A 24,799-nucleotide genomic window follows, 5' to 3' on the forward strand; every position below is an offset into this window, starting at 1 on the left:
TAAACATTTGACATCTGTTGCATATTCAGTTTTTTTCTGAACCTATTTAAAAGTCAGTTTTTTTATTTTCATTTATAAGTCTTCTGTCCTCATTGTGCTTTTCTCTCCAGTGATAAGTATCATAAATTCTTGTCTGTTTCCTATTTTTCTGTCAGTATAATGCAAGTGAACTTATAAGACCTATAGGTGGGTAATTGACTGCAGGATATTTTCTAGGGGACTGGAGAAGGCTAGCTTCAATTTTTCTTTTAGGTCCTATGACTAACAATATACTGAGAATTTTGGAAAGTTCCTGATCAGTTGGGTTTGCAGGTGTGTAAATTCTTATTAATCTTGCTGTAAAACTTAAAATCTTATAATCTAAAATGCACTTTTATTTTTCTGTCTGAACTCTATTTTAAATGTGATATTACTCATTTTTTCTTTCTCCTCAATCCAGCTTCTTGCATTTTATGCTACTAGTTGTTTGCTTATCTAACTTCTTCCTGCTTCTTCCACTTACATCTGCTACTCATTTTAACATCTGTTCTTCTTGGAATTCAGTACCAACAACTCCAGACTGTGATAGGTGAAACAGACATCTATACTATTGCTATCCTTAAAGCAGCTGCTTAAGGGTCATCCCTGAGGGTCCCTGAGACCATTTCAAGGGGAGTGTGAAGTCAAAACTATTTTTATAATAAAACTAAGATATTATTTGCCTTTTTGGCTCTCATTCTCTCATGAGTGTGTAATGGAATTTTCTGGAGGCCACATGAACTGTGATGGTATCATTATTCTAATAGCTAATGGAATGTATGCTTGTATAGTCTTGTGTTTTAAAAATATGTTTTATTTTCTGTAACAGTAAATATTGATAGAAACACCTGTATGAACAAAAGCCCTTTGGGTTCCTCAATAATTTTTTTCTTCATCAAACAAGTGCCCTCTTTAATACCCTTCACCCATCTAGCCCACCCACCATCCACCTCCCTCCATCAACCTTCAGTTTGTTCTCTATTGTTAAGTCCCTTATGGCTTGTTTTCCTCTCTTCTTTTTTTGTTTTCCCTCCGACCATATGTTCATCTGTTTTCTTTCTAAACTCCATATATAAGTGAGATCATATGGGGCTTGTTTTTCTCTGACTGGATTATTTCACTCAGCATAATACACTCTAGCTCCATCCATATCATTGCAAATGGCAAGGTTTCATTCTTTTTTATGGCTGGGTAATATTCTACTGTATATACATACCACAACTTTTTCCATTCATCAGTCTGTGGACATTTGGCCTCTCTCCATAGTTTGGCTACTGTTGATAGGGTTCCTCAATAACTTTTAAGAGTATAAAAATGTCATAAAACCAAAAAGTTTGAGAACTACTGGAAACAAAAGAGTCTAGTGGGTATAATCAGAAAAAAAAAAAAAAAAAAAAAAAAAAAAAAAAAAAAAAAAAAAGGTGTGTGGATCAGCCATTTTCTCTCAAAATCCAGCCCCTTATAGTCACACAGGATAATGTTTGGGTAGTTCCTCTGGACCTGAAACTGCCTCAGTACAGGTTTAAAGTATAATTGCAGTAATTACTTGATGGACTGACATTTCTCAGGTCTAGCCCAGGTCTGATTACTCAAAAAACAGTATCACTTCCCCTAAGGGAACTTAAGTGGAACTTATTCCCAAATGTTACTTCCTGATGTACCTTTCCCCTATAAACAGGTAAGCAAACTCCAAATTTAAAGAATGGTATTCCTCCTTGGCCATCAGTTGCTACCTTCCAACTAAACAGTTCCAGTTTTGTTTCTTTTTCATAGTTGATTTTGACTAACAGCTGGTAAATAATGTAAATGTGGATAACCAAACCATCACCTCAATGAAAAGGCAGTATTGTTCACCTTAAGAGTCATTTCCTCTGAGAGGAAATTAATTGCAAAAATAGACTCTTGTATACTTTGGGCTGATTAAATTTAAATGGAGACAAAATATCTTTAAAATCTAAATGACTACTAAAAAAAAGTTTTCTACTGTTTTTGTATTTTTTTCTCTTTCTGTTTCTTTTTCTAGGGTATCCATAGAATCATTTAAGGAAGGAGTCCTGAGAGAACAACTGGCTAACTTGGCCACAAGACAGAAGAAACTTTTAGTTGTGGCAAAAAAACAGAAAAAAATTAGCCAGAAAATTCAAAACTATAAAAACATTACATCTTTGTCTGGTCCCAGTCTGAGGAAGCTGCCATCCTGCTCAGAAACCTCTAGGGAAAAGGCCATCCAAGAGTTTACCGGTCTGGAAAATCCATTGCAGTCTCAGTCAGGTTCACTTTCTCCTGTAGGCCTTATTTGTGGAAGCATGCAGGAAACACAGTTGTCTCTGCAAATGTGGAAAGGCAGCCAAAATACCAACACTTGTGTAAACTCAGAAACAGTGAGAAGGGAAGAATTTTCTGGAAATGAACTGAATTCTAAACAAAATGTCAGTGACTGTACCTTGGGTGGGTTATCAAAATCCAGACATTCGAATGGCAGTAAGAAGATTAAATTACCATCCCAACCTATTGTTTTTATTGCTCAAGCAGAACATTCGCAAAAAGAAAATGATCTTACAGAAACTCTGGCCGAAGGGCATGAATCCTATAATAGTCCCTCAGCAGTAACTGGTACATTACATATTTCAGAGACTACAAGCATACTTGCCGAAAATGATGCCCATCCATCAACTGTTATTTGTGATCAGGATTCTACCGGTTGTAATCCAAAAAGAGGAAAGAGGAAAAGAGCTTCCCAGCAACCACCTAGGGGAACATTAGAATCCTTGGCACATCAAGGGACTGATGTCTTAGGCAGCAATACTGGGCATCAGATGAAATCATATCTTAAAAAATCAGCTTTTGGTGTTCGGCATGCTAATGACAGTCAGAGCTCCTCTTCCTCCAGGTGTGGCCGTCAACATACTATAAAAAAGCCTTTAAACTACAGCACAGCTCCTAGAAAGAAATGCATGCAGATAAAGGATCTGATATTACTCGGAAGAATTAATCCAGGAAATAACATTCTGGAATTCAAAACACAGGTATCCTATTTTTTTTTCCTCTAAAATCATGTAATATTTTTTTCAAAAGGTTTTATTTATTTGACAGAGAGAAACACAGCGAGAGAGGGAACACAAACAGTGGGAGAGGGAGAGGGAGAAGCAGGCTTCGCACTGAGCAGGGAGCCTGACGCAGGGCTCAATCCCAGGACCCTGAGATCATGACCCAAGCCAAAGGCAGATGCCCAATAACTGAGCCACCAAGGCGCCCTAAAATCATGTAATTTTATAAATAAGTCAATAAAGGTTGCTATCAAAAAGTGGGGCTCGTGGGTGGCTCAGTGGGTTAAGCCTCTGCCTTCGGCTTGGGTCATGATCTCAGGGTCCTGGGATTGAGCCCTGCATCAGGCTCTTTGCTCAGCAGGGAGCCTGCTTCATCCTCTCTCTCTCTCTCTCTGCCTGTCTCTCTGCCTACTTGTGATCTCTCTCTGCCAAACAAATAAATAAAATCTTTTAAAAAAAAGTGTAGGCCTTTAGCTCTAATTAGAGAAATAGGGTTTGGCTAGGCTTCTTGAATGAAAGGGTATAACATTGTGTTCTTAGTGAAATCGTGCTTTTAGGATTGCTCTATACATTTTGGTCACAGCACTTTTGGGCTCTAAGGACAGAATTAGTCAATTATATTGCCTCAGGAAGGATTTAAGAACAACATAGCCATAACAAATTGGAGCTATCTTTGGTTCTAGAGTTTAGAGAATTACTGTATACTGCTAAAGCTTTCCCTGATAAGGGATAGGCATAAATTCCTCTTCCACAGGAGCTCAGTTTAGGAACAAGAGATAACTTGGAGTTTGGATAAATCTGACTCAATTAAAACAATATCACACAATGCATAAAAATAGAAAAGGAAAGAAATTTTTCTACTAGAAATGCCTACAAAAGAGACTTCCTCTCTCCTTTGCCCACATTCACTTTTTGAAAGAGGAATACAGAGTGGCAGTGATTGCAAGAGTCCTGGAATGCTTCTTTGCTCAGGGACTACCAGTTGAACAGAAATCAGTCCTGGGTAACTGGAATTTAATCTGAATAACCACTGTTTCCTGTCCTTCCATTTCTGGTTAATAAGGCTTTTCCTGATAGACTTTACCTTTAAGTTAGGAGCAAAAAAAAAAAAAAAAATTTTTTTTTAAATTCCAAACTATAGTGTAAAGACCAAGTTAGTAGCTTGATCTCAGGTCCCTTGGTGTTCTATTTGCTTGTCTGTCAACAAATTTATTGCTAAGTAGTACCTACTTCAGATTAGCCAAAGCAACTCAGATTTTAGTTAGTAAATTAGTTATGTTAACTCAAATTTTGACAGCTGTAATAAAATTTCAATATAACTTTTCATATTTCAGCTATTTATTAACAGCTTTACTGAGATATGATTAACATACACTACATGTATTTAAATTATGCAGTTTGACATACTTTGACACATGTATACACCTATGAAATCATGAGCACAAACAAGGTAATGAACAAATCCGTCACCCCCAAAAGTATCTTTTTGCTCTTTTGTATGCCTCCTTCATACCCCTTTCTTATCCCTCTACTTTAGCTTGCATGTCTGAGAATCCTGTAAAAATGGTGTTATACCATGTGTATTCATTTTTATCTGGATTCTTTTTCTGAACATATTTATTTGAGAATCATTGCCATTAGAGCATGCATAAGTAGTTAGTTCCTTTTTTTTTTTCTTGTGTAGTATGTAGAACAAACTACAGGTTTTCATTTTATCTGTGATAGACATTTAGGTTGTTTCCAGTTGACTATCACAAATAAAGCTACTTTGAACACTGGTGTACAAATTCTGGTGTGACATAGGCTTTTGCTTTTCTTGGGTAAATACCTAGGAGTGGAGTGGCTGGATTAAATATGGTAAGTATACATTTAACTTTTTAAGAAACTGTCAAAGTTGTTTGTAACATTTTACATTCCCATCAGCTGTGTGTGACTATTCTAGTTCCTCCACAGTCCTTCTTAGCTAACACTTAGTATGATCAATCTGTTAATTTTAGCCATACTAACATGTAATGTAGATATATGTATGTAAAATGTATATATGTATAACAGTTTATCATTGTGGTTTTAATTTGCATAACAATTAGTTATGTTGAGCATCTTTTCATGTCCTATTTGTCACCCATATTTATTCTTTGGTGAAGCTTCTTTTCAAATATTTGCCCAATTTTTAATTAGTTGCCTGTTCTCTTATTTCGTTTTGGAATTTGTTTTGATATATTTTGGACATAAGTCTTTTATCAAACATGCTTTGCACATATCTTCTTCTAGTCTATGGCTTGTCTTTTCATTCTCTTAAAATTATCTTATAAAGAACAGAAGTTTAAAATTTTGATGTAGCCCAACTTAGCAATTTGTTCTTTTCTTTCACTGATTATGTTTTTAGTAGCATATCTAAGAGTTTCTTGTCTAACCCAAGGCCACAAAGATTTTCTCCTAGAATTTAGGTTTATGATCCCTTAACTTTTGTATGTAGTACAAAGTAGAATCCCCATTCATATTTTTTAATTTGGATATTAATTCTTCCAGCAACATGTGTTGAAAAAATTACCTTTGTTAAATTGTCTTTGCACCCTTGTAGAAAATCATTTGTTCCATATATGTGCCTATTTCTGGATTCCCTATTCTGTTTAACTTATCTGTTTGTCTGTCTTACTGTGAATGCCATCTTAATTGTGTAGCTCTGTAATAAGTGTTAGAATCAGTAACACTGATTGTACAGTTACTACACAGTCATGTTGGGGCACTTGGGGGTCTTAGTTGGTTAAGCAAGTTGACTCTTGCTTGGTTTCAGCTCAGGTCATGATCTCAGAGTTGTGAGATTGAATCCCACGTCAGGTTCCACACTCAGCATGGAGTTGACTTATCCCTCTCCCCCCATGCATGTGTACTCACTCTCTCAAATAAATTAAAAAATCTTTTTTAAAAAATCAGGTAGTGTTAGTCCTTCAATTTTGTTCTCTCTTTTCTACAGTGTTTTGGTTATTCTAGGTCATTTGCAATCCCATATGAACTTTGGAGTGAGTTTTTCAGTTTCTTTTCTTTTTTAAAGGGGTGCTATTGTTTTTAATGGTATTGAGTTGAATCTGTAATTTTTTTTTTTTATTTGATAGAGAGAGATCACAAGTAGGCAGAGAGGCGGGCAGAGAGAGAGGAGGAAGCAGGCTCCCTGCGGAGCAGAGAGCCCAATGCGGGGCTTGATCCCAGGACCCTGAGATCATGACCTGAGCCGAAGGCAGCGGCTTAATCCACTGAACCACCCAGGCGCCCTGAATCTGTAATTTTGAGACAAATGACATTTTAGCAATATTAAGTTGTCTAAACCACAAACATGATATAGCTCTTGTTAATTTAGTTCTTCTCTTTTTTTCCCAGCAGTTGTAGGAGTCAACATACAGGTCTTTTCACAAGTTTTATCAGATTTATCTCTAAGCATTTCATGTTTTTGATGGTATTATATATGACATTTTTAAAGTTTCAATTTATTGCTAATAGGTAGAAATACAGTTGTTTTTTGTATATAGAGATGTTATCATACAACCTTGCTAAACTCACTTCATCCTGTAAATTTTTGAAGATTTCATTAGATTCTCTATATAGATGAATATGCTGTCTATAAATAAAGACAGTATTACTTCTTTCTTTCCATTGTGAATGCTTATTTCCTTTTTGTCTGGCTGCACTGGCTAAAACCTCCAGTACAGTGTTGAAATAAAATACTGTGTTCAAACTTCTTAGTCTTTTTGCCTAAGACTATGTTTCTTAGAAAGAATTTAGTCTTTCACTGTTAAATATAATGTTAGCTGTAGGTTTTCTCATAAATGCTCTTTATCAGGCCAAGCAAGTTCCTTCTTTTCCTCGTTTCTTGGATGTTTGTTTTTTTTTTTTTTATCATGAAGGGTATTAGATTTTGTCAAATGTTCTTTCTACATCTGTTGAGATGATCATGTGGATTTTGGTTTGTAGTCTGTTGATACAGTGTATAATATTATTTGATCTTTGGATATTAAACCAACCTTACATTCCTGGAAAAGCAGACAAATCATACTTGGTCTTGGTATATAATTCTTTTTATATGTTGCTGGATGTGGTTTTCTAGTAGGTTGTTGAGGATTTTTGCATCCATATTATTGAAGATATTGGTCTGTTGTTTTCTTGTATTTGTCTCGTTTTATATTAAGGTAATACTCATCTCAAAAAAGTTTTTCTCTTTTTCTATCTTTTGGAATATTGGTAATAACAAAATATTGGTTTTAAGTCTTCTTTAAATATTTGATAATAATTATCAATGAAGCCATCTGTACCTGGGATTTATTTATTTTTTTTTTGTAGGTAGTTTTTTAGTGTTAATTTAATCTTTTTACTTACCATTTTTTTCAAATTATTTTTTCTTGAATCATTTTTGATAGTTTTTATCTTTCTAGAAATTTGTCTATTTTGTCTTATTTATTGGCATAGAATTCTTGATAGTTTCTCTTATAATCCTTTTTATTTCACTAGGTTCAATAGCAGTGTACCCAGTTTCATTATTGACCTCAGTAATTTGAGTCTCTTCATTTATTTTTCTTGGTCAGTCTAGCTAAAGCTTTGTCAGATTTGTTAATATTTTCAAGGAAATCACTTCTGATTTTATCTATTGTTTTTCTATTGACTCTTTTATTTATTTCCACTCTAATACTTATTTTGTCCTTTCTGCTTACTTTGGTTTAGTTTGCTGTTCTTTTTCCAGTGTCATCACTGTAAGTTTTGGTTAATGATTTGAGATTTTTCTTCTTTTTGATATAGGCATTTATAGCTATAAATTTCCCTTTAACCCACTGCTTTTGCTACATCCCATAATTCTTGGTGTGTTGTATCTTCATTTTCATTCATCTCAAAGTATTTTCTAAGTTGCCTTTTGATTACCCCTTTAACATTAGTAATTTAGGAGTATGTTGTTTGTTTTCCACATAACTGTGAATGTTCCATTTTTTATTATTAATTTCTAATTTCATTCTGTTGCATTTAGAGAATATACTCAGTATTACTTCAGTCCTTTTAAATTTTCTGAGATTAATTTTATGGCTTAACTGGCCGATAGCCCATCTTTAAAAAAACCTCCATGAGCAGATGAGAAGAATATTCTTCTGTTGTTAGGAGAAGTTTTTCATAGATGCCTGTTGGGTATAGTTGGTTTATAGTGTTGCTCAAGTTATCTCTTTCCTCATTGATCTTCTTCTGCTTGTTCTAGACGTTACTGAAAGTGGAGTTGTGTTGTTAATAGAAAACAAAGTGGAGTTCTGTTACTGTTGAGTTGTCTTTTTTTACCCTTCATTTCTGTTAATTTTTTTTTTTTTTAAAGGTTTTTTTTTTTTTTTTTTTTTTTTATTTGACAGAGAGAGATCACAAGTAGGCAGAGAGGCAGGCAGAGAGAGTGAGAAGCAGGCTCCCTGCTGAGCAGAGAGCCCGACGTGGGACTCGATCCCAGGACCCTGAGATCATGACCGGAGCCGAAGGCAGAGGCTTAAACCACTGAGCCACCCAGGCGCCCCGATTTCTGTTAATTTTTGCTTCATGTGTGTCAGTGCTCTTTCATTAGGTGCATGTCTGTTTATAATTATATCTTCCTGATGCATCAGCCCTCTCCTCATTACAAAATGTCTCTCATTATCTCTAGTAACTTTTTTGTTTAAGATTTTATTTATTTATTTGACAGGGACCACAAGTGGGCAGAGAGGCAGGCGGGGTGAGAGGGAAAACAGGCTCCCTGCTGAGCAGAGAGCCCAATGCAGGGCTCGATCCCAGGACCCTGAGATCGTGACCTGAGCTGAAGGCAGTGCCTTAACCCACTGAGCCACCCAGGTGCCCCTCTAGTAACATTTTTTGTTCTAAAATCTATTTTGTGGGGGTGCCTGGGTGGCTCAGTGGGTTAATGCCTCTGCCTTCGGCTCAGGTCATGATCCCAGGGTCTCCTGGGATCGAGCCCCACATTGGGCTTTCTGCTTAGCGGGGAACCTGCTTCCCTTCCTCTCTCTCTGCCTGCCTGTCTGCCTACTTGTGATCTCTGTCTGTCAAATAAATAAATAAATAAATAAATAATTAAAATCTGTTTTGTGTGATACTAGTATAGCTGCTCTGGTTTGGTTTTGGGGTTTTTTGTTGTTGTTGTTGTTTTTGAGGTTGTTGTTTCCATGATATATCTTTCTCCATCCTTTCATGTTCAGTTTACTTGTCTCTTTCAATTTAGTCTGTTTTGTGTATTCATAAATTGCCAAATTGGATCTTGTTTTTTTAACTTAGTCTGACAACCATTGCCTTTTGGATAAGTTTCTTAATCCACCCTCATTCAATTAATGTTATTAATATTATTGGATTTATGTCTGCTGTTTTACTTATTTTCAATATGTCTCTTGTCTTTTTTGTTCCTCTGTACTACTTTTTTACTTTCTTTTGCATTAAATGAATATTTTACATTGTAGCATTTTAGTTTCTTTAGTGACTTTTTTTCACTGCATTTTTCAAGGTATTTCCATAGTGCTTACCCTAGGACATCTTCATTTATCAGAATCAACTTCAAATTTATACTAACCTAATTCTAGTGAGAAAAAGAACTGTAATTCCCATATAGCTCTATCCCTCTTTACCCCTTTTTGTAATATTATTATAATATATATTATATATATAAATATTATAAATGCAACAATTCATTGTTATAATTATGACTTTATAAAATTTTGTGATTTGTAAAGAAAGAGAAAAAAGAAAGTGTGTGTTTATAGATTTTGTTATATTAATCTTATTTACCCTTTCTGATTCTCTTCATTTGTTCCTGTGGATTTGAGTTACCATCTGGTATCATTCCCTTAGCAAAAGAAAACTTTCCTCCACTTATCTCCTTTTTGCTATTTCCAAATATGTATATTATATACCTATTGTCTTATATAATTATTTTTTAAATCAGTGAAGAGAAGAAAGGAGAAGAAATATTTGTCCAGATTGTCTTTTATAATGTGTAATTATCTTTTATATACTGATGCTATTTGTTTTCTCATGTGGATTCATTTTACATTTGGGGTCATTTGCTTTCAATGTGAAAACCTTCTCTGGTATCTCTTAGGTACACTAGCAACAAATTCTCTCCAATTTTGTTTACCTGGGAATGTTTTTATTTAATTTTATTTTTGGGAAAGATAGCTTTGCTAGATATAGAATTCTTGGTTGACACTTTTTTCTTTGTATACTTTGACTATATTATTCTACTGCTTCTGGCCTTCATTTTTTCCGAAAAGAAGACAGCTAGTAATCTTCTTGGGGTTACCTTGTAAGTGAAGAGTCATTTTTCTCTTGTTCCTTTTAATATTTTCTCATTGTCCCTGGCTTTCAGCAAGTCTCTATTTATTAATTTTTTCATGCTTATCCTACTTGGAAGCCACTGAGCCTTCTTTTGAAAACACAGATATATGTTTTTCAGTAAATTTGGGAAGTTTTCAGCCATTATTTTTTCAAGTATGTTTTCTGTTCCTTTTTCTCTCTCTTGTCCTTCTAGTACTCCCATTATGCATATGTTAGTGTTTTTAATGGTGTCCCACATTTCTTTGAGGCTTTTTCATTTTTCTTCATCCTTTTTTCTTTGTTTTATTCAGCCTTCATACTCTCCATTGATTTCTTCAGGTTTATTAATTCTTTCTTCTGACATCATGAATCTGTTGAATCCCTCTAGTAAATTTTTCATTTCAGTTATTGTACTTTTAAAGTCCATTACTTCTGTTTGGTTCTTTTTTATAACTTCTGTCTCTTTATTGATATTCTCTATTTGATATGCTGTTGTCATCATACCTTCCTGTACTTTTTAGATTGTGGTTGTTTTCATTCTGTTAACATTTTTATAATGACTGATTAGAAGTCTTTGTTAAATCCAACATTTAGTCATTCTCACAGATGTTTTCTGTTGCTTTATTTGTTCTCATGTATGTGTCAGACTTTACTGTTTGTCCATATGTGTCAATTTTTGGTTGGACTGGACATTTTAGATAGTTTGAAAGATGTAGCAACTCTGTGTACTGGCTCCCACCTGCTCTTAGGCTTGTTATTGTTATTTGCCTCCTTATTTAGCTACTGGCTAGATTGTTTTAGTGGAGGTTATTTTTCCTCATTGTAGCGTTAAACTTTTGATACTATACCACATGGACTAAGACCTTGGCAGGTCTCTCTTTGACTCTCTCTTTCCCTGTGCATACCTAGCCGTTAAGCTCCAGTTATTGCTGGTTAATTATTATATTGTTTTCAGTAATGACCTAGAGCATAAATTGCTATATAGACTAATCTAGTCAATTGTATGCTCCTTTGAAGGGATAGTTTATGAAGTCAGTGTTTGAGTTTTATTCTGACTCTAGGAATGCTCTTCCTTACTATTTATTTTCCTAGTTCTCTTCTAAAAACTAGCCAGCCTGCAATTCAGCCTGTATCCCCAGTGACCCTACCCAATTTACTTTCAACTGCTTTTTACCACTACCTGTATTGCCTTTAAAGTGTCCTTGAGCTTGAACTTCTCCATGTTCTGTTGTAAATGAAGTCATTTCCTTTGGAGGAGATTAGGAACCATCTGTTTTAGGCTTGCTTCTTTTCCCAGACAAAAATCTCCGTGCCATAGGTTTGGATCTGGGGTGGGAACATAACAACTTTTCTCTGAATGACACCCTGGCTTTAGGAACTGAGGATTTAGCCAAGGTGGGCACATTAGCCTCATGCCTTTACAGCTTGTCTCTCCTGACATTAAACCACTACCTTACAAGCCAGGCAGGGGTGATCAGGGTCCTACTAATCTCAGTGCCACCATGCCAAAGGTGGAGTCTCTGCCCCACCAGTACAGGCTAAGCGAAAGGGATTCCCCACCTCTTGGCTGCATTCACTCACAACTTAGTCTTAGCAAGAGATAGCTGAGGGCAAGATGAGAATGCTGATATCATTGCCCCAACAAGAAGGTAGCCTGTGGTTGGAGGCTCTTGGGAGAGGGAGCCCTGTGTTCTTGACTGCACAGTCTGGAGTGGAATCTGCATCTCACTGAGCTGGGAAGGGAGAGGAAGAAGGCAATCTTGGCTCACATACACAGACTCACCTTTTTTTCCCCCCATGTAATTGTCATAAATTTTACTGAATAAAGGGCTCTTTATTTGCTACATGCATTTATGACCATTTCCAGATTTAAACAATTTTTTAAAATACTTTTCACCTGGGACTGGATCCTCACATTGTCATTCCAGATGTTGATCCTAGAATATTTATATTCAGGGGTGCCTGGGTGACTTATTTATTCAGTTAAGCATCTGACTTTAGCTCATATCATGATCTCAGGATCCTGGGATCAAGTCCCACATCAGGCTCCCTGCTCAGCAGGGAGGCCTGCTTCTCTTTCTGCCCCTCCCCCCACTCTTGTGCTCTCATGCTCTCTCGCTCTCAAATAAATCTTTTTTTTTTTAAGTTTTATTTATTTATTTGACAGAGATCGCAAGTAGGCAGAGAGGCAGGCAGAGAGAGAGCGAGGAGGAAGTAGGCTCCCCACCTAGCAGAGAGCCTGACTCGGGGCTCGATCCCAGGGCCCCTGGATCATGACCCGAGCCAAAGGCGGAGGCTTTAACCTACTGAGCCACCCAAGTGCCCCTCAAATAAATTTCTTTTTAAAAAGAATATTACATTCAGTGAGACTTTTGATATAGTTACATTTAAATCTGTCACATGGCATCTTGTTTTCTTTTTCTCTCATCTCTTCTTTGTTCCCTTTTTCATTTTTGATGCTTTATCTCCTTTGTTGGTTTTTTAGGGCTTTAGAGTTTATAGTACGTATTTTTAACTTCTCCCAGTCTACCTGTAAGTATTATTGTACCATATCATGTATACTGTAAGAACCTCAAACTAGAATGCTTCCATTTCTCTATTCCTGACCTTTGTGTTATCCTATATTTTACCTTTATCTAATGTTATAAATTCCACACTTAATTATTATTTTTGTTTAAGCAATTATCTTTTAAGTAGATTTAAATAATAAGAAAACATTTTTCTCATGTAGTTACTATTTCTGCTTTTGTTTCCTTTATGTAGATCCTGATTGCCAATTGCTATCATTTTTCTTCTGCCTGGAGGACTGTCTTTAACATTTTTCATGTATTGAAGGTCTTCTGTTGATAATGACTCCGTTGACTTTTGGATGTCTGAAGAAATTTATTTCACCTTCATTTTTGAAAGATATTCTTGCTAGATAATGTTTTTTTTAAATTTATTTGACAGAGAGAGAGATCACAAGTAGGCAGAGGCAGGCAGAGAGGGGGAAGCAGCCTCCCTGCCAAGCAGAGAGCTCGATCCAGGGCTCGATCCCAGAACTCTAAGATCATGACCTGAGCTGAAGGCAAAGGCTTAACCCACTGAGCCACCCAGATGCCCCAATAGACTTCTATGTTGAAAGAGTTTTTTCCTTTGAGTAACTTAAAGATGTTGCTCTACTGTTTACTTGCTTGCATTGTTTAAATACACTGTTGTTCTTAACCTCGTTCCTCTGTAAGTAATGAATCTTTTTTTTTCTCCTTGTGGCTGCTTTTAAGATTTTATCTGGTTTTAAGCAATTTTGATTATGAGGAGCATTAGCTGATTTTTTTTCATGTTTCTTATGCTTAGGGGTTATTGAATTTCTTGAATCTCTGGGTTCCACATTTGAATCTGAGATGTGGAAAAATTTAAGCCATTATTTCTTCAAATGTTTTTTCTTCCCTTCTTTCCTTTTTGAACCTCTTATCACACATGTATTGGATTGCTTGAAATCATTTCACAATTCACAGATGATCTGTTCATTTTTTTAAATTCTCTTTTCTCTGTTTCATTTTTATGCAATACTTATTGCTTTGTCTTTGAATTTACTAATCTTTTTGATTGAAATGTCTAATTTCTAATCCTATCCAGTGTATTCTTCATCTCATACATTGTAATTTTCATCTCTAGAATTTTGATTTTGGTCTTTCTAAAAATATTTTCCATGTCTCCACATAACTTTTGAACATGTGGAATATGATTATAATAACTACTTTATGTCTTTATCTGCTAATGCTAACATTCTTACCAGTTCTCAGTCATTTTCAGTTGATTGCTTTATCTCTTCTGTCTGGGTTGTATTTTCCTACTTCTTTCCAGGCCTATTAACTTTTTATTGAATCCCACACATTGTGAAATCTATCTGGTTGGATGCTGGATATTTTTGTATTCTTATAAATATTTTGTAGATTTGTTCTAAGATACAATTAAGTTCCTTGGAAATAATTTGATCCTTGTGGGTCTTGCTTTTAAGATTTGGGAAGCAAGATTGGAACATGTGTTCAATCTAGGGCTAATTTTTTCCCACTCCCAAGGTAGGGCTATTCTGTGTACCCAACCAATGCCCCACCAGTTTTGAAGTTTTCTAGTCTTGCTCTTGGGAACAGGTACTATTTCTGACCTTTGAGAATGCCAGGTGTCATTACTTCTACTCTTCTCCGGTGGTTCTTTTCCCAGCCCTGGGTAATTTGCCCTCAAATATGGCCAACCACTACTCAGGTGAATACTTTAAGAGGACCCCCTGAAGATCTGCAGAGTTCTCTTTGTTTGTATTTCTCTCTTCTTCAGTGTTCTGTCCTGAAAACTCTAGACACTTTGCCTCCGTGGATTCTGCTCTGTCTCCTCAATTCAGGGAGTCCATAGGCTTTGTCTGGATTCCCTCTCCCTGCACCATGATCTGGAAACTCTCAAGGCAGTGAGCTGGGACACTTGGAAGGCTCACCTCATTAATTTCTCACTTCTCAGGCATCACTGTACTTTGTTGGCTAATGTTTGGTTGTAAACCATTGCTCCATATATGTTGTATGTTTTTTGTTTGTTAGGGTAAGTCTGGTTCCTATTACTTCATCATGACCAAAAGCAGAAGTTCACATATTTCAGATATTTTTTCTTCTTAATTTTTGTTTTATTTTGAATTTCAGGAGACTACCCACAAAGCCAGTGTTTTAGTGAGTGGTAAAATTAAGGTAGAAAATGGTCAGATTTATCAAAATCCAGTCACCTGGCTCAAGGATCTTCTAGGAGGCAACAGTTACGTGACTTGGAATTATGCTTGGAGTAAGGTGGGTAATTCTTAAGTTTATCTGTAACTTCATGTTCAAATGGAAAGGTACCTATTTTTTTATGATAAAACTATTTTTAAAGAAATCTGAAGTTCTCCAGGCTAGTTTTTGTCCTCATGTTCCTTCTACAATATACTATGTGCTTTCTCCCACAACTCTTGTTTGCCAGAAATCCCCAGGGACAGAGTCGGACAGGTGACAGCCTCTCCTTTGTTCCTCATCTAGTCTCAGAAATTCAAATGCCCTCAGTCTTGCCCTGTTATCCTCCCAAGTGATTTCAGGTCTTTGTGACTCCACATAGAAAATTTGAGACCTCTAGTGTGTTGACCATTTAGTTATATGTTAGTATTCTGATGCAATGAAGGATAACTTCCCCTAAAGACAAAGGAATGAGCAAGCAGCCTAAGACCCACAAAAGTTATGGTGTACTTTTGTTTGAACACAGTTTTATCCATCAGTTGCCAACTCCCCCCCACAAAAGAAATATTTTTCATTCCAACTTTCTGGACTTAGTAGTCTTCCACACAATTCTGTCTTCTGAGTTATAAACCCACTTTAACCACCAATTTCAAGACTATTAATGACTGACACCCTTGAAGTCCAGTGATTAGCCATCTCCAGATGTTCATGGCCACACTTAAGGGAACAGTCTTGCAATGATTCACTAAGGAAAGTGTGAATCCTCAGACATCCACCATTACTGTTAAACAGAACTACAAATCCCTTCAGCCTCCACTGTCCATTACAATAAGCCTCAGTGCCTGAGTAATAAAAGGCAGTTTCTTCTCTCCTTTTTTGTCTCACTTAGCTCTGCTCACCATTCCTCTTAGCTCCTCCTCTCCTTCCTCCTCCGTAATCTGTTTTCTGGTATCCTAGACCTTTGTTGCAGGTACTTCCAAACCTGTGTTTTAGTTCCTTCACTTAGATCAGTACATCTTAGATTTCCTCTACTTTATAGTTGTGGGGTTTTTTTTCTTAAAGGTTTTTTTCTTGTTCATTATACACCCCTGGAGTCACCAGACCATCTGCTTTTCACCTGCTCAGTACTTTTCACAATTTGTAAATCATATGTATATGCTAGGAATTAACATTTTACCCTTGGAAATCCCTTTTTATTAAAAAGTTTCTTAAACTTGTGATAGATTATATCATTTTGCTATAATAGTCTACAGCATGAATATGGTACTGGTTTCTGTAGTTAAGTTTTTTTGAGCTCATCATGCCTCTGCTCAGTGTGCCCAGTGATGACTCAGTTCTCCCACTCTTTTTCTTTATTGGAACTACTGCATTTTCAGCTTTTGAATAGCTGGCTGTGACATCATTTGGCCCTCACTCTGTACTTAAGCCTCATTTATATATCACGTTGCCTCTGGTCTTTTCTCATCAGCCATGTCAGTTAGTCATATGGTTTAACACCTATGTGATAGGGAAGCCAAAGGCAAATGTAGGCATTACAATTAGGAGGATTCTTGGGTGTAAGATATTCATACAGATTATCTAAGTAGACTTAGATTTTTATTATTATTATTATTATTATCCTAAAAACAGTTTTAAAAGTTACCATAGGGGGCACCTGGGTGGCTCAGTTGTTTGGGGAACTGCCTTCAGTTCAGGTCATGATCCTGGAGTCCCAGGATAGATTCCTGCATTAGGCTCCCTGCTCAGTGGGGAGTCTGCTTCTCCCTCTGACCCTCCACCCTTTTATGCTCTCTCTCTCATGCTCTCTCATTCTCGCTCTCTCAAATAAATAAATAAAATCTTTAAAAATAATTAAATAAAAATAAGAATTACTGTAAGGACTCATGTACCTCTAACAAATCTCCTAGACTGAGAAACACTACCCTGGTGAGAGTTTTCACAATATTTAAAATCTTCTTTTAAAATACCCCAAAACACAGGGTTGTTTTTTTTTTTTAAGATTTTATTTATTTAATTGACAGAGAGAGAGATCACAAGTAGGCAGAGAGGCAGGCAGAGAGAGAGGAGGAAGCAGGCCCCCTGCGGAGCAGAGAGCCCGATGCGGGGCTCGATCCCAGGACCCTGAGATCATGACCTGAGCCGAAGGCAGCGGCTTAATCCACTGAGCCACCCAACTTACCACAGAAACCTCTACCTCTTCTTGTCTTGAGGGAACTCTTGAATTCATAGTCACTTCTCAATGACGGGAGTTTTTTGCTACATTAGTAAATGTAAACATTTCTGCTGATTGATTCTGAGATTGCTGGTGTGGCTATGAGTCCAGGAATATTTGGTCATTAGGCAAGTAATGTCAGAAAACTAAGTCTTATCCTGCCTCAGACAGAATGACAGAGCCCTTAGACACAGATGACTCATACTTCCTACCCAAGCAGCTGGACTGCTATACAGGGAATCCTGATGCTTACTCCCCACTGGGCATCACGGATTCCTCTCACTCCTGCAGTCTTGTGGCTATTGGGTGTCATCCTGATGTGGTGGAGTGATCTCTGGATAGGAAATGGGAGGCAAGCTAGTTTCTGGTTCCACTGTTGATAAGTTACTTGATTTGGGAATGGTTTTCAATTCTGCCTACACATCAGAATCACTTAGTGGACCACAGCCCCATACCTTCTGACTTAATATTTTTTTTCTAAGATTTTATCTATTTATTTGACAGAAAGAGATCACAAGTAGGCAGAGAGGCAGGCAGAGAGGGGGGAAGGCAGGCTCCTTGCTGAGCAGAGAGCCCGATGCGGGGCTCAATCCCAGGACCCTGAAAACATAACCTGAACAAAGGCAGAGGCTTAACCCAGGTGCCCTGACTTAATATTCTTAATTGAAGACCAGGTGGTAATATTTTAAAAAGCTTTCCAGGTAATTGTAATAGGCAGCCTGGAGTAAGAATCCGATCTATCTAGATCAAGTCACTTAACCTTTCTGATCCTTATTTTTCTTACATATAAAATAAGTAGTAGTGCTAATTGTCTCTAAAGACCCTTCCAGTGTGGAGATTCTAGGACTTGCATAGCCATATGTGATTTATAAAGCCTTTTACATATATTTCACAACCCCGTGAAGTAAGAAAGTCGACTATTTTTCTTTATCTATGGATGTAAAACCAGAGTTACAGGAGATTAGGTGGTTTGATTAGCCTCAAGGCCAGTTAAGTGCCAGAAACAGGACTAGAACCTGGTCTTATGTTTCCTTAATTATTATTATTTTTAATAATTATTTTTAATAAAAAACATTATTTTCTACATTTACAATAATGACACAAGGGAAGCCACATTCCTTTCATTGGAAAGAGGTTCCCCTGAACTCATAAGAGCACATACAGTATTACCTAGCTGTCTTTATGAATTTATGCCAAGTCTCATTCTTCTGCAGCAAAAGTTGTCTACTTCCACAGGGAAAAAAAATGCCTTTTTGTGATACAGTTGTGGTATGAAAATAAGAATGGCAATGACAGTTTATTTTTGTGAATGCTCAGGACTGGATTTTGCAAACGACAAACTGTCTGCCTTTTTGGGCAGTGTCTGAACGAGCATTAACAGCTCTCTTGTGCAAACATACTTCCCATTCAAATGACTCAGTCTCTGAATTTCCACCCTTATAAATTCACTACTTTAGATTTAGTATTAACTTTTCTGTATGGTTACCCATCACCCTACACACTTTGTAAAACAATTCCTCCTACCCCCATGATTAGGAATATCAAGATACTGAAGATTGAGGTAGGAGTATAGAAAGTGATGGAAATTACTGGGGCACCTGGGTGACTTAGTTAATTATATGTCCGACTCCTGATTTGGGCTCAGATCTTGATCTCAGGATGCCAGGATTAAGCCTGCAGTCAGGCTCCCTGCTTAGTGGGTATACTACATGTCTCCCTCTCCCTCTGTCCCTCCTCCCACTCACGTGCTTTCTTGCTAAAATCAATCAATCTTTTTTTAAAAAGTGATGAAAATTGTTGATCTCAACAGCCAGCCATCCTCATTGGTCAACTAATCATCCCCAAAGTATCTTAACTTACACTTCCCATGAGCCCAGCTTCTATTCAGGAGACATGGATGTATAGGATCACACCATACCACAAAAAAGAAGATAGGTGGCCTTTTTTGTTTTTGTTTTTTGTTTGTTTTTTTTTAGTTTAAATTCAGTTAATTAACATATAATTTATTATTAGTTTCAGGGGTAGAGGCCAGGGATTCATCAGTCTTATATAATACCCAGTGCTCATTACATCACACTCCCTCCTTAATGCCCATCACCCTGTTACCCCAACCCTCCACCCACCTCCCCTCCAGTAACCCTGTTTCCTATGACTAACAGTCTCTTATGGTTTGTCTCCCTCTCTGATTTTGTCTTATTTCATTTTTTCCTCTCTTCCTCTATATTCACCAGTTTTGGTTTTTAAATTCTGTATATTAGTGACATCATATGATATTTATCTTTTTCTGATTGACTTATTTCGCTTAGCAGAATATCTTCTAGTTCCATCCATGTTGTTGCAAATGGCAAGATTTCATTTTTGATGGCTGCATAATATTCCATTGTATATCTGTATACCACATCTTCTTTATCCATTCATCTGTTGGTGGACATCTGGGCTCTTTCCATAGTTCGGCTATTGTGGACATTGCTGCTATAAACATTGGGGTGCAGGTGTCCCTTTGGATTTGTATCTTTGGGGTGAATCCCTAGTAGTGCAGTTGCTGGGTTATAGGGTAGTTCCATTTTTAACTTTTTGAGGAATCTCTATACTGTTTCCAAAGTGGCTGCTTTTCATTCCCACCGATAGTGTAAGAGGAATCTCGTTTCTCTGCATCCTCACCAACATCTGTCATTTCTTGACTTGTTAAATTTAGCCATTCTCATAGGTGCGAGGTGGTATCGCATTGTGGTTTTGATTTGTATTTCCCTGATGCCAGGTGATGTTGAGCATTTTTTCATGTGTCTGTTGGGCATTTGGAAGTCTTCTTTGGAGAAATGTCTGTTCATGTCTTCTTTCCATTTCTTGATTGGATTATTTGCTCTTTGGGTGTCGAGTTTGATAAGTGCTTTATGTAGATCTTTGATACTAGCCCTTTATTTGATAAGACATTTGCAGATATCTTCTCCCATTCTGTCCCGTTGTCTTTTGGTTTTGTCGACTGTTTCTCTTGCTGTGAAAAAGCTTTTTATTTTGATGAAGTCCCAGTAGTTCATTTTTGCCCTTGTTTCCCATGCCTTTCACCATGTTTCTAGAAAGAAGTTGCTACGGCTGAGGTCGAAGAGGTTGCTGCCTGTGTTCTCCGCTAGGATTTTGATAGATTTCTGTCTCACATTTAGGTCTTTCATCCATTTTGAGTCTGTTTTTGTGTGTGGTGTAAGAAAACAGTCAGGTTTCATTCTTCTGCATGTGACTGTCCTATTTTCCCAACACTACTTAATGAAGAGACTGTCTTTTTTCCATTGGATATTCTTTCCTGCTTTATCGAAGATTAGTTGATCATAGAATTGATGGTCCATTTCTGGATTCTCTATTTTGTTCCATGTATCTGTGTGTCTGTTTTTGTGCCAGTAGCATACTGTCTTGATGATTACAGTTTTGTAATACAGCTTGAAGTCCAGAATGACTCCACCACCTTTGGTTTTCTTTTTCAACATTCCTCTAGCTATTCAGGGTCTTTTCTGGTTCCATACAAATTTTAGGACTGTTTGTTCCCACTCTGTGAAAAATGTTGATGGTATTTTCATAAGGATTGCATTTGTCTAGGTAGCATAGACATTTTTATAATTTTTTTTCCATGAGCATGGAACATTTTCCATTTCTTTGTGTCTTTCTCAATTTCTTTCATGAGTCTTTTATAGTTTTGAGAGTATAGATGCATTGCCTCTTGGGTTAGGTTTATTCCTAGGTATCTTACAGCTTTTGAGGCAATTGTAAGTGGGATCAATTCCTTAATTTCTTTTTCTCTCTCATTGTTAGTATATAGAAATGCAACTGATTTGCTGAATTCCTGCATGAGTTCTAGCAATTTGGGGGTGGAGTCTTTTGGGTTTTCCACATAAAGTATCATGTCATCTGTGAAGAGTGAGTTTGATTTCTTTGCTGATTAGGATGCCTTTTATTTCTTTTTTGTTGTCTGATTGCTGAGGCTAGGACTTCTAGTACTATGTTGAACAGCAGTGGTGATGCTGGACATCCCTGCCATGTTCCTGACCTTAGGAGAAAAGTTCTCAGTTTTTCCCTGCTGATGATAGTCACTGTGGGTTTCTATAATATCTATCTCTATACCTACACTGTGAAGAGTTTTCATTCAAAAAGGATGCCATACTTTGTCAAATGCTTTTTCTGCATCTGTTGAGAGGATCATGTGGTTCTTGTCCTTTCTTTCATTAACCCACATTGAGATGTGGGTTCTTTTAAAATACAAATATCCAAGAGGTGTGAATCCTGAAAACGTAAATAGTATGAAAGGCAGACTGCCTTTCTCTTGCCTGGAGCTGCATGGAGTACCCGCGGGAAGTGGAGAAGGGGGGGCTCTAGCTAGAATGGGGATTGGGAGGAGGTAGGTGGTATGAAGGTGAACTTCACTTCCATCCTCATTTTCCCAGGATCAGCTCTTTTGTGGCAGTTACTACATTTTGATACTACCTTCTCAAATATTTGAGAATTATTTTACTTTTTAGCCAAAATGTGTTTTTGTGTTACAGTGAACACAAATATTTGAGAATTATTTTACTTTTTAGCCAAAATGTGTTTTTGTGTTACAGTGAACCTAAAAGAAAACCGATAGTTTTCTTTTGCTTGTTTGCCTTCCTCCCCCCCTCCCCCCCACCTCCTCAGATCAAAAACAATTATCCTTTCCTCCTTCTTCTTCTTGGGGTAGTGCAAATTTATTAAGAACTTGCTTCATGGGGTGCCTGGGTGGCTCAGTGGGTTAAGCTTCTGCCTTTGGCTCAGGGCATAATCTCAGGGTCCTGGGATCAAGCCCTGCACTGGGCTCTCTGCTTAATAGGGAGCCTGCTTCCCCCACTACCTCTGCCTGCCTCTCTGCCTACTTGTGATCTCTCTCTCTGTCAAATAAATAAATAAAATCTTAAAAAAAAAAAAAAGAACTTGCTTCATAAAACTTGAAATGGAATTAAAACAGTCATTTGGTCATCCATGAACAGATTCCCATTAGTACCAACAAATAGTTTTCGTGAAGACATAGATAAAATGGACTGATACTTTCAAATTTTCAAATGGAGCTCTAGCAGGGAAAAAATTCTTGGACACCTCTTTAATTTTTAAAGGCGGGTTGTATTTTACATTTTTTTCTTGATGCATGTTAAAATGTAAGATATAGAGAAACATTTGTTACTGCAATTAATGATAATTGAGATTATACTTTATTTCTTCAGAGACCTTACCAAATAAAGTTAATTAATAATTTCACTTGGCCAATTAACTGCATTTCCAGGATAGTGGCTAACTGAATCATCCTTCCACCCCAAACTCTCACATACACACACACACACACACACACACATGCACACACACATGCATTCATGCCATTTCTTCCCTAAGTATGGTATTAGGGAGTCAGCATAAACTGATTTCTGAGGATAATGGACCTTCTGCCTAAGAGCTTCTGGGAGAGCATTAGTGGCCTTAGGATGAAGCCCTTCCTACAGTTCCACCTTTTAGAAAAGTAAGAACACAACAAGCTACAGATATCCTTACAGAACATACCTTCCCCTAATTCCAGCTTTATTACTGTTTCATCTGGGGGAAGGTGGCATCCCATCACCCATCCCAAAATGGATTTTGAGTGGTGAAGTTGTCAAGATTGCTGGCAGCTATGCAGTCTAAGACCCTAAGAACCTCGCCTACAGCTCTTCCTACATGCCTCTGAGAGCAGGCATAACGAGCTAGATTTTCATTCAAGATTTAGTTGAGGATTCAGAATTTCAGTTAAATGCAAATGTGATGACTGTTTGCTCTTATGCTTTAGCCAACTAGAGCACAGACACTATTATGAAATGGACAGTTTCCAGGAGTGACCTAGTGCCTATTCATTTTAAGATGTGTATTATCCTTATTGAATAAATCACTCCCACCTTGTGGGAACTAGGTACTTAACTCAGTAGATTTTTCTTAAAGCTGTGTTCTTTTGATGTCTCAATTACCCCAGTGGTGTGTTTAAGATCTGTACGGACTCATGACCTCTAAGGCTACTAAGGTACAGTTTTACTACTTTATATTACCTAGTATTAATGGATAAAAATATACTTTAAATCTGAAATGTTGGTGAGAACATACTGAACCTGCACATTGATGGGTATAGAAGGTGTTTGGTTATTATCAGGGCACAACGTGAACAAAACCCATTATTTCTTTTTTTTTTTTCCCTTTTTATTAATTTTTTCAGCGTAACAGTATTCATTCTTTTTGCACAACACCCAGTGCTCCATGCAAAACGTGCCCTCCCCATCACCCACCACCTGTTCCCCCAACCTCCCACCCCTGACCCCTCAAAACCCTCAGGTTGTTTTTCAGAGTCCGTTCTAATTGTTAGTTGTTTGGAGAGCTGACCAGTGGCATTCAGAGGCCTCATCTCTCCTTCCATAGCAAATAGTGATGGGTTAGCACATTGGGTAGACTGAGAGGTTCCATTTCCATTACAAAGTTCCTTTAGTTATGGGATTGAGCCCAGAGGGGGCCTAAACCTTCCAGATCCCTTTTTCTTCTGTCTGCCTCCATTCTGGTAAATAACAGGCAATTATTGAGCACTCAGAATGTGCTAGACAGTATGCCAGTGCTTTTCATATATTATTTATTCTCATCCTCACAACAACCTAATAAGCTGGAGGTACTTGTTTTACAAATGTACAAATTGAGGTTAAACAATTTAAGATTCTTGCTTAAGAGCTGGAATTTCAGCTCTTGGCTGAATTCATAGCTGGAATTTTATACTCTTGGCACTTCACATAGCGCCTGACAATTGCAGGGGTTTTCCCCCTGCAATTGTCAGGCGCTATGTGAAGTGCCAAGAGTATAAAAATAATTATGACACAGACCTTGTCTTCAAGGAGCTTATGTTAATGGAAACAGACATATTAACACATAATTTCACTTTAGTGGGATAATTGCCTTGACAAATATGAGCATAGAAGTGATGGGGGCCTAGAGGAAGGGACTGATTATTGGAGTTCGGAAGTTCTAAGAAAACATCCAGGAGGAAGGGATGTTTGAGTGGACACTGGACAGTCTAACTACAGTGAACCTAGCTTCTGGGTATATTATCAGACTGCCCTAGAACTAGGAGTGGAGAACCCAAAGACAGCAACCAGAGGGCAAGTGTTTGCCAGTCAGCCTCAGCCAGCGTGTTTGTGTTTGGGTATTCCTAAGATCTGATATTTGGGGTGATAAACAATAGCTAATAAGTTACAAACAAACCAGAAAAAAAAAACAAAAAATTTGAATGCACAGGCCTGAAATATTATTAATCAGTTAAGTGTCTGAGTTCTCGAAAAGTACTATTTTATGGCTTAATTTTATTAGTACAACAATAATTTTTTAATTTATAAAGTAGTGTGCTGGATTAATGGTTGTTTAACAAGTGAATGGATGAGAGAATTAATGATAAACAATAGGGGTCAACAAATATTTTCACTAAAGGGCCAAAA

General features: G+C 37.1%; 1 protein-coding gene across 1 annotated transcript in view; it reads left to right on the plus strand.

Moving 5' to 3' along the window:
* ANKRD31 (ankyrin repeat domain 31) overlaps nt 1-24,799 on the plus strand; it is a 148,259-nt gene that overhangs the window by 115,201 nt on the left and 8,259 nt on the right. The window contains 2 exon segments of the mRNA XM_045998906.1: nt 2,042-3,044; nt 15,041-15,181. Coding sequence (XP_045854862.1) covers nt 2,042-3,044; nt 15,041-15,181 — 1,144 coding nt within the window.

Source organism: Meles meles, chromosome 3 (genome assembly GCF_922984935.1).
Source record: "Meles meles chromosome 3, mMelMel3.1 paternal haplotype, whole genome shotgun sequence".
In the NCBI taxonomy this organism is placed as follows: Eukaryota; Metazoa; Chordata; class Mammalia; order Carnivora; family Mustelidae; genus Meles; species Meles meles.